At 45.7% G+C, this 15,973-nt stretch overlaps 1 protein-coding gene across 7 annotated transcripts in view; it reads right to left on the reverse strand.

Annotated features, from left to right (window-relative positions):
• KLHL29 (kelch like family member 29) overlaps positions 1–15,973 on the reverse strand; it is a 1,368,521-nt gene that overhangs the window by 178,262 nt on the left and 1,174,286 nt on the right. For all 7 annotated transcript variants that reach the window (XM_063915305.1, XM_063915307.1, XM_063915304.1 and 4 more), the window contains one exon: positions 11,583–11,842. In XM_063915305.1, the coding sequence (XP_063771375.1) occupies positions 11,583–11,842 (260 nt within the window). The remainder of the gene's footprint in view (positions 1–11,582; positions 11,843–15,973) is intronic.

Here is a 15,973-nt window from a genome sequence, read left to right on the forward strand (position 1 = left end):
TTGATAAAAAAGCCTTCATCATTCTACTTAGTATATATTAGGGAATATGATTTCACTGCGCCTGTACTCAAGGAGGGAATTTAAAAAAAAAAAGGCTTGTGCATAGCACCTCTTGACCTCGGGGAGAGCAGAGGGTGAAGGTGCCCTAATGTTGCCATTTTGCTTTATTATTCTGTTATAAGGAAATTAATAGGGTTTGTTAAGGTGAATACCTAAATTATATTTAGTTGCTTTATATTTATAACTTATTTCCATTTTGACAAAGAACTCTGACAAGTACAAATCAGTGCCTCTGTCCATGGTGCTGAAAGTGCAGCTATTATTGAGCGTGATTGTGAGTTGCATGCATACTCATCTAGTGGCATTCATCAAATTGCGCATTTGCTGAACGCTGCCTATGCATCTCTGGCATTTCTTTGCGTTTTGCCGACTTGGTGTTACTGGCCGGTAACTGGGAGGCATCATGGCATTTGCACATAAGAGAACTCTTCTAAGTGTGTGTAGCCAGGGGTGCTCACTATTTTGTATTGTGCATATGCAAAGTAAATGCCTAATTCAGTTGCATGTCATGCAGGCAGCATGAGGTAAGTGTAAGTGGCAATTATAAATCCCTTCACACTCACCTATAAATCCCTGACTCATCTACTCCCTACATCTCTAACCTCATCTCCATTTACTGCCACCTCTTTTCCCAACTCATTACCTCCTCCCACATCTGCCTCCAGGACTTGGTCCATGCTGCTCCCCACCACTGGAACTCTCTGCCTCCCCCAGTCAGCTGCTCCATCTCTCTCCAAAACTTCAAAGGGCCCTCAAAATCTACTTCTTAATTAAAGCCTTTTGTTATGAACCCCCTGGGTGCTTGTTAAACCACAAGTCACAGAGAATAGTAGTGAATACAGTATGAAGTTTATTGTAGGAAGCTACAATGGCAGGAGGCTGCAGGTTATCCTTGCTTGGCAAAAGAACTTCATATGCATATTACTTTGACAAAGCAGAAATATTTAGCGCAGAAGATCATCAGGTACATGTGCAGGAATCCAGGAATCTTGGCAAGGCAAAACATGAAACATGAGTCAAAGCAAAAGTTCCTTGGCTTGGCAGCATATTGGCATGGCAGTATCAGAAGTCTAGAACAGGTATCATGAACAGAAACAGGAATCCAGAAAACATGAACATAAATGTCCTAGCCATGAGTGCTGGGCTCAAGGAGAAGTAATAGCCAGGTGTCAGGTGTAGTACATGCTGGTAATTGCATCATTAATTACCTGACACCTGGGTGCAGAACAGAGTTTAGAGAGCAGCACCTCTGGTGCAAAAATACAGAGTTTTAGCACCCTCCAACTCTCATCCTCTCTCCTCTGTGTTCCTCGCACACTACCTCTCGCTTCTATGTTTCCTGCATTTGTGGCTATGATGACTATATATACAGTAATGATTACATAGCTTGCAGCCTTCTACTGTATACTCTGCACAGTGTTGAACTGTAGTAATTTGCAGGTTATGGGTTTAAGTTGCATGCTGCTACTGTGACCACTTTATTATCTTTTGTCGTAGTTGCATGCAGCATCAGCCATTCCACTGGCGTAGAAGTGTGTGTCTGACTCCATGAAGGCTGGGACGGCCACTTTATGCATTTTTAGATGACACCATCGGACACACCAGCAAAACTTGCACTCATCCCATGCTAGGTGCAGATTCTCCGTCAGAGTATGGCCTACAATGTGAGTGATTAAACATCTGAATTTGCAGCCAGTGTTGTGGACTCTGGGGCAGATGTACTAAGCCATGGAGAGTGAAAAAGTGGAGAGAGATAAGGGGGGGTCATTCCGACCCGTTTGCTCGCTGCGTTTTAACGCAGCAGAGCGAACGGGTCCCTGCTGCGCATGCGCCGGTGCCGTAGTGCACCTGCGCATGCGGGACGGCCGAAGGCCATAGCACGACAGCGATCGCCTCTGCCTGATTGACAGGCAGAGGTGATCGATGGGCGGGAGGGGGCGAAACGGCGGTGTTTGGCCGCCGTTTCGTAGACGCGGTCCGGCCAACGCAGGCGTGGCTGGACCGAACAGGGGGCGGGCCGCAGCGGCTGCGTGACGTCATACGCAGCTGATGCGGGCCAGGGAGCGAGGAGTAGCTCCCGGCCAGCACGCTAAAGCTGCGCTGGTCAGGAGCTACTCCTGAAGTGCAAAGGCATCGCCGTTGTGCGATGCCTTTGCAATTCTGCGAGGGGGGCCGGACTGACATGCGGGGCGGGTTAGCCCTGTGCTGGGTGTCCACCCGCATGTCAGGAGAGATGATCGTAGCTGTGCTAAATTTAGCACAGCTACGATCAACTCGGAATGACCCCCAAAGTACCAACCAATCAGCTCCTTTGTCATTTTTCAAACCCATCCTGTAACATGGCAGTTAAGATCTGATTGACTGATACTGTATCTCTCTCCACTTTATCTCTCTCTCTCTCCAAGACTTAATACACATGCCCCTCTCTATGTGGTGTCCTATAAATAAAGGAGGTGCCCTTTCAGGGTTGTAGACCGAAGCCATTCACTTTAAAATCGGAGACAGAGAGATGTGTTGAAGACAAACTGATAACAGAGATGTATTCTAGTGACTAATCAAACATTACACTTATTTATCATTTATTTGTAATTAAACAGTATTGTATGATACAATATTGTATAATACAATATTGTATAATACTAAACAATATATTGTATAGTATTATTTTCATATAGAAAATCTATGGCTTTTGAAAGAAAGATGAAATGACATCTTGAAGCCAATAAAACTTCACATACTAGATGTAGTGCTCAGACTAAAGTGACGTGTGCAGGAAAAGTTTCTTAGAATGCCTGGAGACCAGAAAACTAATTTCTCTCAGCCGGAATCTTACGGTATAAATTTGTTCCTCTGGTTCAGAAGAGGAGCATGTAAGAGGCTTACGTAACATTCCAGCAGCCACAACGACACTTGCCAGGAGCTGCCAAAACAACATCTAGGAACCGATAAACTAAAGCCCTTAAATCTCCTGACAGCATAGCCTAAAACAGTGAGCGTTTTACATTGCTAGTCACAACACAGTACTAAGACATTTCATTTCTGCTGCAGCTAGTTATACATTATGCAATCGCACATCGGCTTCTACACCCGCTGGGGCTACGCCATCTTTACTGTGTATTTAGCTTTCATACCCAAAAAGGACAAGAATTAACCCCTTGTGCTCCAAGTGACGCTGATATGTAATGTCAAAAGGGTAACTATGGGGTCTATTTACTAAGCTTTAGAGAGAGAGATAACGTGGAGAGACATAAAGCACCAGCCAACCAGCTCCTGTCATTTTTACTAAGCCTTGGTTGGAGATAAAGTGGATGGAGATAACGTACGTAGCCAATCGGCCACTAACTGCCATGTTACAGGTTGTGTTTGAAAAATGACAGTTAGGAGCTGATTGGCTGGTACTTTATCTCCATCCACTTTATCCCCATCCAAGGCTTAGTAAATAGACCCCAAAGTCTGTAACATGTCGTTTTAATAGAGGAGGGGGGCCCCCTCCTCTGTATGACGCAGCAGTATTCGTCATCATGAAGGAGTCTACTGCACATGCGCAGGTCTCCGGAAACATGTTGCACGCCATGTTCTGGAGACCCAAATCACTACTGTGCATGTGCGGTGGCCATTTTGGCTGCGATTTTCACTGTGGTTGTAGCACCCAACGCTAGACTCCGGAGAGGTAAGTAATAAAATATAGGTGCAATGTGTACAGTGTGGGCCCCCCTGGACCTAGGGGCCCGTGTGCACCACACACATTGCACCCATTATAGAAACGCCAATGAGTTAGGAGCTGATTGGCTGGTACTTTATCTCCTTCTACTGTATCTCTCTCTCTGAGGCTTAGTAAAAAGACCCCTATATTTTCTATTTGGCTTCCTATAAATTACATACAGATATGTCCTTGCTCATCTTACCTGCGAATAGATTGCATCACAATGGTGACTAATCGCGCTCGCAAACGGCCACAGAGACACGTAGCAGCAAATGACCCGTGATTACCGAAACTAGTGGGTAAGATGAACAAGGACTCATCTGTAATTCAGTGCTTTTATAAACTGCAATATGGAGAAGCGCTATACCATAGATCAAAAAATAATACATTGAAAATGTAATAATATATAATGGAGGTACCTCTAAATATATATGAAATACGAGTAGCGTTCTCCTAGTGTTGTGAAAAGTACTGTATATATTTGGAAAAGGCCACCGTTTCAGAGCAAACCCACTGCCCCAGTCAATTCATGATGAAACATGTCACTGTGGCCCCACCTCCAGCTGTTCAATGGCAAGAATCACAGCGGGCAGGGGGAAGTGATAATCTATAGAGTAAACATGGGGCATGTTCTATAAACAGTAAAGTACAGTTTTAATCCCAGCAGGAGTCCCTGAGGAAGGTTACTGTTGTAACTGAAACGGACATCCGGCGGGACACCTTGTGAACTTGCTGAGATGTTTTAATAAATTGCAACATACAGTAATTATAGCAACTGAACAGTGAGTGCTGCTCCTATTTATCTCCACTGCTGGGATTAAAACTGTATATATGCAGAAGTACTATCGGAATCGACATTTGCCTACGGCAGACACTGAATGTCAGACTGACCATGGACACTGTGCCCGTGCAACTGCATCTTTAAACGCAGTCACTGACACACCCATGACACGCCCCCAACTGTTGGCCACCCCACCAATTACTGACCAACAACACCACTGAATTTGCATGGATCTCCATCAGTGGCGGGTTTTACTTAGCCCCAATTCCCTGTTAAATCCGCCAATTCAGTGAGCTCAGTCGAGCCAGTTGCAGTCTGTGACTGCAATAACTTCACTGTGACTGCCAGAGACTTGCTATTGGAAGTCCTACCTGCCAGTCACCCGCAGGACAGGCAGTCCCCAGGGAGGTGTTTCCTCCCTCCGGGACTGCCAGACCGAGATGCGATTAGCAGAGAGCTGGCATCCTGTATGAAGCCACTCCCTGCTTGATCGTCAGCCCTAGCTGGCCTCAACGGGCTGCAGCCGATGTAGTCCATCAAACCCGGGGTTTTCCACTTGTGCAGTCAAGCCACCACTTGTGCGCATGCGCCAGTACCGTCACCTGCCAGATCCATTGCACAGGTGCAGGGACCCGTCATGTCTCCTCACGTCCTCCTCTCTGGGCATAGGTAGTGCCAGTCCCCCTACCCAATACAATATATCCTGTATTGTATTGCTACATAACGTAACATAAATACTTTATAAAACATATTCAGAGCTGATACCGCCAGTCAATACAATTCTACTGAAGAACAGATTTCCTATTTTGTGAATGACTGACGATTTCTCACATAAATGAACCATTTGGGTTACTATGGTGTTCCAGATGTCATTAACGGTATGTTTAAAGAGGTCACAAGTAATCCAATCATAGTAAATTAAATAATGTGGTTACCATGGGAACATGGCAAAAGTTCTGAGAAAATAATTACTGGTTTGCAGGTAATAATGGTGTTTAAAGCATGTTTTTTTTTAACAATGCTGGGATAGGTACATCTGGTAATTACAGCATTATAATTTGCATTTTTATTGTCCCGTTCATTCAAACAGTATTAAATATCATTTAAGGATTAGATTTCGACATGTCCACCTCCAGACACCTTTGATGGGGGAACTCTGTGGGGCACTGAATACAAGATTCTAGATATTACTGACAATCTGTCTGTGCATCAGCGTGCCTGACACACACGTACACCCACGGCTCTGGTTTAAGCCTTATATTCTCCTCTGCTACACTCGTTCCATTCAACGTCAACACAGACAAAGAATCTAATAACACAAATTGCCCAAATGTGGCGTTACTAGTATCAGTGCAAGCTAGACAGTAAAAGCCGGTATCGAATAGGTTGCTATGGGGTATTTGAACCTTGAATCAATGTTAACCTGCAGTGAGGAAAGGGAGGTGACACATCGAAGGATAAAACATGGTCACAATAGTCTGCAGGACTCCGGGAGAATTTGCCTATAGAAGGCACAATGACAGATGCTGGAGAATATACAATTTATACTGTCTTTTTACTGGGGAGCCGAGCAGCAATTTCTATAACACTACAGTAAAGCAGGAGTTATAGCGCCGCTCAGGAAACATATGACGGATATATTTCACAGTGAAGGAAAGTTTGGAAGGATGAAAGAAACTACAAGTAGTTTGGTTCCCCTGGATTCTTTAGCATACAGAAGGATAAAGAAAAGGTTTGGGAATGACCAATCTAGGTGATAGTCCAACAGGAAGTATAATGAGCTAAGCTACAGCTCTCACCATAAGAAACCACGGTTACTCAGTGAGGAGACTGAATAATAAACAGTTGGACCTACTGTATCCCTGTCATGAAATGGAGGTATTCAGCACTCCCCAGCAGCGCTCTCTCTCACCTGTGCTGCACTCTGAGGCGCCGTCCGTCATCCCCTGGTTCATCTGGCGTCCTGCGCTGTCTGCCGCTGCACTGTGCCTCCTTTACTGGTGCTTACAGGTCTGGCGGCAATTGTCAGTCTCCGCCGCACTTACTGTGCCGGCAGTTCCCTTCAAAGCCGGTCATGGACAGCGCCATGATAGTTCTGATCAGCTGACCGCCCAGAGTCCAATCAGGAACCATTTTCACAGTCATGTGATCCCAGAGCCGTAACTATGTGTATGCCATGTGTGCCAGGCACACAGCGCAGTCGCCCTGAGGGCACAACTGCCCGCATTCCCTAAAGTAATCAGCGACATTGTAATGCATCAAACTGACTCATTACAAGCCGCCTGTGCGCGTGTGTTTCCGCCCGAGGGGGGCAGCTCCGGGGGCAGGGGAGGAGGAGGAGGGAGGGGGACTTGGGAGCCGCAGCAGCGCTATGCAATTGGTGGCAGCGCCGCTGCAGCTGTCTCTCTCCTTCCACATAGGCTGGCCGCTGCTGCTGTGAATGCTGGGATGCGCTTCCCTCATCCCAGCATTCACAGTGGCAGCGGCCAGCCAATGCGGAAGGAGAGGGACAGCTGCAGCGGCGCTGCTACCAATCATCATCTTTTCCATCTATCTATCTATCTATCTATCTATCTATCTATCTATCTATCTATCTATCTATCTGTCTATCTATCTCTATCTACCTAATGTGTAAAAGGGGGACTGGCTACCTTAATGTGTAAAAAGGGGTACGCTGTCTGCCGTAATGTGTAAAAAGGGGATGCTGTCTGCCGTAATGTGTAAAAAGGGGATGCTGTCTGCCGTAATGTGTAAAAAGGGGGACGCTGTCTGCCGTAATGTGTAAAAAGGGGGACTGTCTGCCATAATGTGTAATAAAGGGACGCTCTCTGCCGTAATGTGTAAAAAGGGGACTCTGCCGTAATGTGTAAAAAGGGGATGCTGTCTGCCGTAATGTGTAAAAAGGGGGATGGTGTCTGCCGTATTGTGTAAAAAGGGGACGCTGTCTGCCGTAATGTGTAAAAAGGGGACGCTGTCTGCCGTAATGTGTAAAAAGGGGGACTGTCTGCTGTAATGTGTAATAAGGGTAAGCTGTCTGCCGTAATGTGTAATAAAGGGACGCTGTCTGCCGTAAAGTGTAAAAAGGGGGACTCTGTCTGCCGTAATGTGTAAAAAGGGGAATCTGCCTGCCGTAATGTGTAAAAGTGGCTCTACATGGTGTAGTGGCGCTACTGTGTGGCGTAATTTGAATAATGGAGACTACTGTGCACCGTAATATGAATTGCTATTATTTTGTGGCCACAGCCCTTCCCCATGAAGCCACACCCCTATATTTTTTCCGCGTGCCCTGCCCTTATATTACATAAGGGGAAGGGGGGGGAGGGGCGCCGATGCCGTTTTTTGCACACAGCGCTAAAATGTCTAGTTACAGCACTATGTGATCATAACCACCAATCGGCAGCAAGCCAGGGGTATAAATCCCGAATTTCTGCAAAGGCAAATCGCCAGTGCTTTGTTGTCTATCAACCTGCTGTGAAATCCTGACTCTCCTGTTGGATTCTCGACAAGTGCGTTTTCTATCTCTAGAACTCCCTGGCTTCCTGAGCTATCCAGTATAGCGGCACTGCTTCATCATCACAGCATATCCAGATTCACCAGTAACACCAATCCCAGTGATCTTAAAGGGCTGCTCCTGCTTTACCATTACAGTGTATCCAGATTCACTGGTACAGCCAATCCCAGTGACCCTGAAGGGCTGCCCCTGCAACTCCATTGCAGCATGTCCTAATTCGCTGGTATAGCCTATCTCAGTGTTCCTGAAAAGCTGCTCATGCAATTCCATTGCATCATCTGAATCGGCCAGGTGAAGGGTGCGAGTCAGGATGTCGTTGCCAGCGTTTAAACACTGCGACAACGATAAGTTGCACTCACAACTGAATTCCCCTAACACTTCTTTTGTTTGCAGCCCCTGATCAATCATATTATTAAAGGGTTTCTCCACTGTTGGATAACCACAACTCATACATACAACGTATTAAGAGGTCTCTCTTTCTGCAAACCCCCCCCCCCCCTTATTTACTTGGAGCCAGGTATCAGTCTGCAAATAATGTTTCTCAAGTTCCCTCTGTCGAGTTACTATAAACCACCAGCACCAAGATCTGCATTGTGATATGGCTTTCAGCGTCAGGTAACAGCCCACCACTGTCAGGAAGACCCCTGTGATGCTGAGAGTCAACTGCGCAACACCTACGTTAGTTTTGCAGAGCGTTTTGTTGCTTCTACAGTATAAGCTTTCATTACTTTATGCTGCTCCGCGATGTCTGACATTTTCCCTTTACAAGTGTGGGAGAATCGGTTATGATATTGAGGTTAATGTGTCGCTTATGTATTCACTATATACACTAAATATCTATATTCCAGCAATTTGTACAGTGAACGGAGAGTCAGAGCTGTAAGAATCGTTGGGTAGACAGGAGAAATTAATATAAATCAGATTATAACTTCCTCCCGGCGGCCAGGGGAAGCACGGATGCAGCGTAGTGGTGTGCATACAGATTGGTACAGTATAACCTTACAGTACATTTCAGTTCAACTACGGCCCAGCAAAACTGTTCTCTCTCATTAAAATAGATTATATAAAGTAATCTGATTATTATTATTATTGACTGCCAAGCACTCCAATATTGAACACTATGATGTGACATGAGAGGGCCCTTCCTCAGGATCTCCCCGATATATATAACAACACGAGCTATTGTATTATGTACTATGGGGGTACTTCCAAGTTGATCGCAGCAGGATTTTTGTTAGCAATTGGGCAAAACCATGGCCCTCATTCCGAGTTGATCGCTCACAAGGCGAATTTAGCAGAGTTGCTCACGCTAAGCCGCCGCCTACTGGGAGTGTATCTTAGCATCTTAAAATTGCGAACGATGTATTCGCAATATTGCGATTACAAACTACTTAGCAGTTTCAGAGTAGCTCCACACTTACTCGGCATCTGCGATCAGTTCAGTGCTTGTCGTTCCTGGTTTGACGTCACAAACACACCCAGCGTTCGCCCAGACACTCCCCCGTTTCCCCGGCCACTCCTGCGTTTTTTCCGGAAACGGTAGCGTTTTTTCCCGCACGCCCATAAAACGGCCTGTTTTTGCCCAGTAACACCCATTTCCTGTCAATCACACTACGATCGCCGGAGTGATGAAAAAGCAGTGAGTAAAAATACTATCTCCATTGTAAAATTACTTGGCGCAGTCGCAGTGCGAATATTGCGCATGCGTACTAAGCGGATTTTCACTGCGATGCGATGAAAAATACCGAACGAACGACTCGGAATGAGGGCCCCTGTGCACTGCAGGGGAGGCAGATATAACATGTGCAGAGAGAGTTAGATTTGGGTGGGGTGTGTTCAATCTGCAATCTAATTTGCAGTGTAAAAATAAAGCAGCCAGTACTTACCCTGCACAGAAACAAAATAACTCACCCAAATCTAACTCTTTGCACATGTTATATCTGCCCCCCTGCAGTACACATCCTGCTGCGATCAACTTGGAATTACCCCCTATGACCAATCCCTTCAAGTTAAACATGACAGCAAAACGTGAGTATAAGAGCTATGTATTTGTGAAATAATGTCACCATGTCATGCGCCATGGACTTTTTCTTAAAATACGGGTCTTAGGGGGTAATTCCAAGTTGATCGCAGCAGGAAATCTTTTAGCAGTTGGGCAAAACCATGTGCACTGCAGGGGGGGGGGGGGGGGGGGGGGGGGGGCAGATATAACATGTGCAGAGAGAGTTAGATTTGGGTGGGTTATTTTGTTTCTGTGCAGGGTAAATACTGGCTGCTTTATTTTTACACTGCAAATTAGATTGCAGATTGAACTCACCCCACCCAAATCTATCTCTCTCTGCACATGTTATATCTGCCTCCCCTGCAGTGCACATGGTTTTGCCCAACTGCTAAAAAATTTCCAGCTGCGATCAACTTGGAATTACCCCCTTAATCTGAAACTTATACCAATTCCTTTGCACCAGAAATGCTTAACCTAAGGTACACTGTAAAGGTGGGTACACTGGGTCTATTTGAATGGCCGATATATTGCGGGTCCGTCGGCCAGTGTGTACGGGCGATATGTCTGTGTACTCCGTCGTTCACAGACATATTGTGTCGGCCCCGCAGCACAGCCGATATCTACTGATATATTGGCGCATCGCTGTGTGTGTGCGGGCGACCAGCCGGCAACCCGTACACATGCTGCGGCGGCCGGCGGTGATTGACAGCTGAACTGGCCGGGCGTGTGTACACACCCGCCCAGTTCATGACGTCAGTCCCCGATGGATCGGGCAGTGTGTATGTACAGCACACTGCCCGATCCGTCCATAGATATATCTGCAGATATATCTATCAGTGTGTACCCACCTTAAGTAAGCCTGCATGCGACTAAGATTCAGTAGAAGGTACGCATGCGTGGAAATCGCTACTTGTGGTGGAGCGTCAAAGTCATGGCAGGTTTCTCAAACCATATGGTGCAAAAAGGATAGGGGTATGAGGACACATCTGTAATTAGAGGCCTGATTTAATGGAGTCCAAGTTCGTCGGATGTAAGGATTTGCCGCCTGAATGCGGACATTTTTTAAAGGGGCAGTCATTTACAAGGCATGGTTTTGTTTGTAAATTACTGCTCCTTTAAAAAAGTCCCAGTTCGGGCGGCAACCTGCACCTCCGGCCAACTTGGACTTCATTCATCTGGTCCTACGTCTGGGGTACCTACGCAAAGCCCAGGCAGGAAGTGTGGTGGAACTGTCAGTGGTTTGTGTCAGGTGGGAGAGGACTTTCGAAGTAGGTCATCCAGATTGTTGAGGTGTTTGGCTTTATCATATATCTCTGATTATAGTTTTAATTTTTATATTATTATAACCAAACCAATATTATTATGTTGTAAATGGAAAGGCCTATCTCCCAGCTATCTTTGGGGACACAAACTTCTCCACTTCCAGTAAGTCCTAGCAGTTCTGGACGCTCCGGTGTAATATACTCTCCATGCAGTACTTGGAAACGATGACAATGAAGAGGACTCATAGCAGCAAGGGCCCTACCTGCGCTCTGCTGGTCGGCTCCTTCTTTATCCATTTGATTACGGTCTCGTACACCAGCTCCTCGGCCTTGGTGTTCAGGCTGTCGTTGGAGATGTAGGAGACAAAGTCGTCTTTGGAGATATTCAGGATCTCGTCTTGGCTGGCCACCTCCGGGAAATTCTGCAGGGCATATGCTTTGGCCATGTTATAGAGCTCCAGGCACTGCATGGCTTCCGCCATGGCGAGTATTCCCAGGCAGTTGTTGGCAGTCAGCTGTTTCTCTGCATAAAAACAACACCAGCAAATTACTCCCTTTTACGGGCTGTATTTCAGTACTAACATTGTAAATATGACATGAAACCAACCAGCGCTCTGCCATCTGCTCCATTTACCTTTTGTAGAAAAGAAAAGCTAATAAAATCTGTCTTTGGATATGGAATCAGACGTTTAGCCAAAGCTCACATGTCCGCATTCAGGGGTGTAGCGAGGATGGCTCCAGCGGAGCGCGAGCTCCGGGCGCCGGAAAAGTTAGAGGGCGCGCCGCTGCCTGCCCACTCCCTCTACCTGCTAAACCACGAGCCGTTGTACAGGTAGCCGCATAGCAGGAGGAGAAGCAGAGGGGGCGCACACTGACTTGGAGTTTAGGTAGGGAACAGGGCAGGAGACTCTGACAGCCGGCACATGCCGCAGCTCTGCCCGCCCTCTTTATGTGTCTCACTGTCTGCTTGTAGCTGTGAAGCAGGGTTACTTCTATCCTGCTACACCACTCTGCCCCTGCTGCTGCATCGCCTCTTTCTGCCCCGGCAACTCTCTCTGTCCCAACTGCTGCAGCAGCACCTCTTTCTGCCCCAGCTGTGCAGCACCTCTCTCTGACCTGGCTGTCGTAGCACCCCTCTCTGCCCCGGCTGCAACAGCACCTCTCTCTAAATTGATGCTGCAGCACCTCTCCCTGCCCCAGCTGCTGCTACAGCACGTCTCTCTGCATTAGTAGCTGCAGAGTAACATGTATTGTTGTACTGTGTGGCATAAAGCATATAAGCGGCTCTCCTGTGGCGTAAAGTGGATAAGAAGTACTACTGTGTGGCGTAAAGTGGATAACAGACAATACTGTGTGGTGTAATGTGAATAACAGACAATACTGTGTAGTGCAATGTGAATAACAGACAATACTGTGTGGTGTAATGTGAATAACAGACAATACTGTGTGGTGTAATGTGAATAACAGACAATACTGTGTGGTGTAATGTGAATAACAGACAATACTGTGTAGTGCAATGTGAATAACAGACAATACTGTGTGGTGTAATGTGAATAACAGACAATACTGTGTGGTGTAATGTGAATAACAGACAATACTGTGTGGTGTAATGTGCATAACAGACAATACTGTGTGGTGTAATGTGAATAACAGACAATACTGTGTGGTGTAATGTGAATAACAGACATTACTGTGTGGTGTAATGTGAATAACAGACAATACTGTGTGGTGTAATGTGAATAACAGACAATACTGTGTGGTGTAATGTGAATAACAGACAATACTGTGTGGTGTAATGTGAATAACAGACAATACTGTGTGGTGTAATGTGAATAACAGATAATACTGTGTGGTGTAATGTGAATAACAGACAATACTGTGTGGCGTAAAGTGGATAACAGACAATACTGTGTGGTGTAATGTGAATAACAGACAATACTGTGTGGCGTAATGTGAATAACAGACAATACTGTGTGGTGTAATGTGAATAACAGACAATACTGTGGGGTGTAATGTGAATAACAGACAATACTGTGTGGTGTAATGTGAATAACAGACAATTCTGTGCAGTGTAATTTGAGTTTGTACTATTCTGTGGCCACACCCCTTCCTCATGAAGCCATGCCCCTATATTTTTGTTGCACGCCTTTGTTGCGCACTGTCCCTATTTTAAACATGGGGGCGGCCAAAGAAAACTTTTACCCTGAGCTCCACAAAGTCTAGAACTGGCCCTGTCACCAATTTAGTATTTTTAAATATTTTTTCTTTCCAAATGTAACATGCATGCAATTCAGTACAGGGGAGGGGGCGCCGAAACATACTCTTGCTCCGGGCACCATAGCACCTAGCTACACCTCTGTCCGCATTACAAGTATATAAGGTGTGTGTGTGTGTGTGTGTGTGTGTGTGTGTGTGTGTGTGTGTGTGTGTGTATCCATAGGTATTGAAACCCAATCAGCCAATCCTTAACCATATAGAGGGTCTCATTTAAAGTTGACAGGACATACTGTATAAAAAGAAACAAACACAATAAAAGTGTCCTTATGCGAAGATGTTGAGTCAGGGGCATCTCAAGATACATCCAGCTAGAACAAAGTAACGCTCCCCAGACATACAGGTGACTACACTTACACTGTACCCCACAGCAGTGTACAGATGTGGCATGACAATGGCCCTGATTCAGGTCCTGGAGCAGGTGCTTCTATGTTGCAAAGTACCAATGTTTTGTGCATGTACAGGACCTGTACTGGGACATGTAGGGCCCACACGGGAATGTAGTGGGAGGGGCCCGAGCTTAGCAGTGTCGCCAACCACCAGAGGAGGTTTGGCTACCCATTAGAGAGGATACAGTCAGACTACAAAGAACAGCACCCCTTTAAAAGGTGCAGGGGAGTTGTATGTCAGGACTCCCCACTCTGATTGACGTGGGCTAATCTTGGTGTAGTTTCCATAGAAACAAACCAAGCCTCTATGTTCATCCTTTGTCTTGCTGCACCCAGTCACTGATCCTCTAGAAAAGGATCAATTTATAAATTTGAGTGCACAGTCTAGAACCTGACCTCTAGAAGAAGGGGGTGGACCCTCAGGCAGTGGGGACCCAAGGGGGTTTCCTCTGGACACCTATGAGAGAGTGTGACCCTGTGTGCATGTGCATTTCGGGCCCTGCGTCGAAGGAAGATGTCAAGTGATTGACAGTTTGCAGCCGTTTGGGGGCGGCTATGGCCTCCATTTTAAGAAAAAAGAGGTATGTCGTGTTTCCATGTTGGGAAAGTGCAGAGGTCAGGATCTCCATGAGCTGGGGCAGACGGCTTGTGTGACCTCATGTAAGCAGCAGCGATTTGATAACTGCTAAATTTGAAATACCCTATTTGTGCACACTACAATACAGAAGTGTCCTAAAGTGTCCTGCACATGGCGCTTTAAAAGAAAGTCAGAAATTGTGCGGCATCCTGCACCTCCGACAAACTCGGACCCTATTACACATGCCCCAATGACTGGTTAGAGCAATCCAGGCCCCTCGATGGCTACTGTGCCCTAAGCAGGAACCTAGTTTGCCTAATGGATGTATCTGGCTCTGAGACTAAAGGGTTTATTTATGAAAAGTACAGTACAGTAAAGTACAGCTAGTACAGTAGAAGCATTGCCCCTGTAATTATCTGACAGAAACATACCAAAATCATACCTCCCAACATTGGTGCCCAGCACGCAGCCCCCAACTCCCCCTACACTGTGAATAGATGTGGGACAGTCCTAGGAAAACGGGATGTTGGGAGGTATGCCAAAATAGTGGGTTTTACAGTCTTACTCTTCATAAATAAATCCCTAGGGCCAGAGGGTGAGGTGACAGCCTCGTATCTGCTGTCCCTGTAACAACGCATAGTGCATGTCTACAAAAGTAGTGAGGGAACGTTAAAAAAATCACCTGGCTTAAGTGAGGAAAGGATGAATTGTGTCTAGTATTGGTAGTGGGCTATAATAATCTGCTTTCTATCACAACTGGTGAAGCTGCATAAGGATTGGTTTGATATTAGGACACTAAAGGGTCTATTCATGAAGCAGTGAAAAGAGTAGATAAATTGACCAGTGGAGAAGTTGCCTATGGCAACCAATCAGCTTTTAAGGAAGCCTTTATCAAGTACATTCTGTAAAATGTAAGAAAGATGCTGATTGGTTGTCATAACCAACTTCTCCACTGGTCTGTTTCTCCACTGTTTTCTCTGCTTTATGAATAGACCCCCATGTCTGTACATCCTAATGCTATAAATCCATACCAGAGTGAAGGCCATAAAGTGTGAATACTATCCCTTTGAGGGCTATACAGTATGTCATAAGAACTAATTAGTGTTTTAGGGATGAGTTTTTGATAAAAATTTAACACTTTTAATGCAATGTGATGTTACTAACACAACCTATAGTGGTATTGCGCTTTAAAATCAACTTATTATTTTTGCCACATTCTAACATGTTAAACGTGGAATTACTGTAAAATTTTAAAAACACAATGGTGACAAGGAGCGGCTAGGAATCCATTCTTCAAATTAATGAAGTTTTCAGGCATTGCCTTGTGTATGACTAGCATATCAACTGCGGATAGGTGATATCGGGCAATCACAGTTATTAATCTAATCACAGCCAAGGGAAATACTCGCTTAGA

The sequence above is a fragment of the Pseudophryne corroboree genome, chromosome 4 (assembly GCF_028390025.1).
Source record: "Pseudophryne corroboree isolate aPseCor3 chromosome 4, aPseCor3.hap2, whole genome shotgun sequence".
Classification (NCBI taxonomy): domain Eukaryota; kingdom Metazoa; phylum Chordata; class Amphibia; order Anura; family Myobatrachidae; genus Pseudophryne; species Pseudophryne corroboree.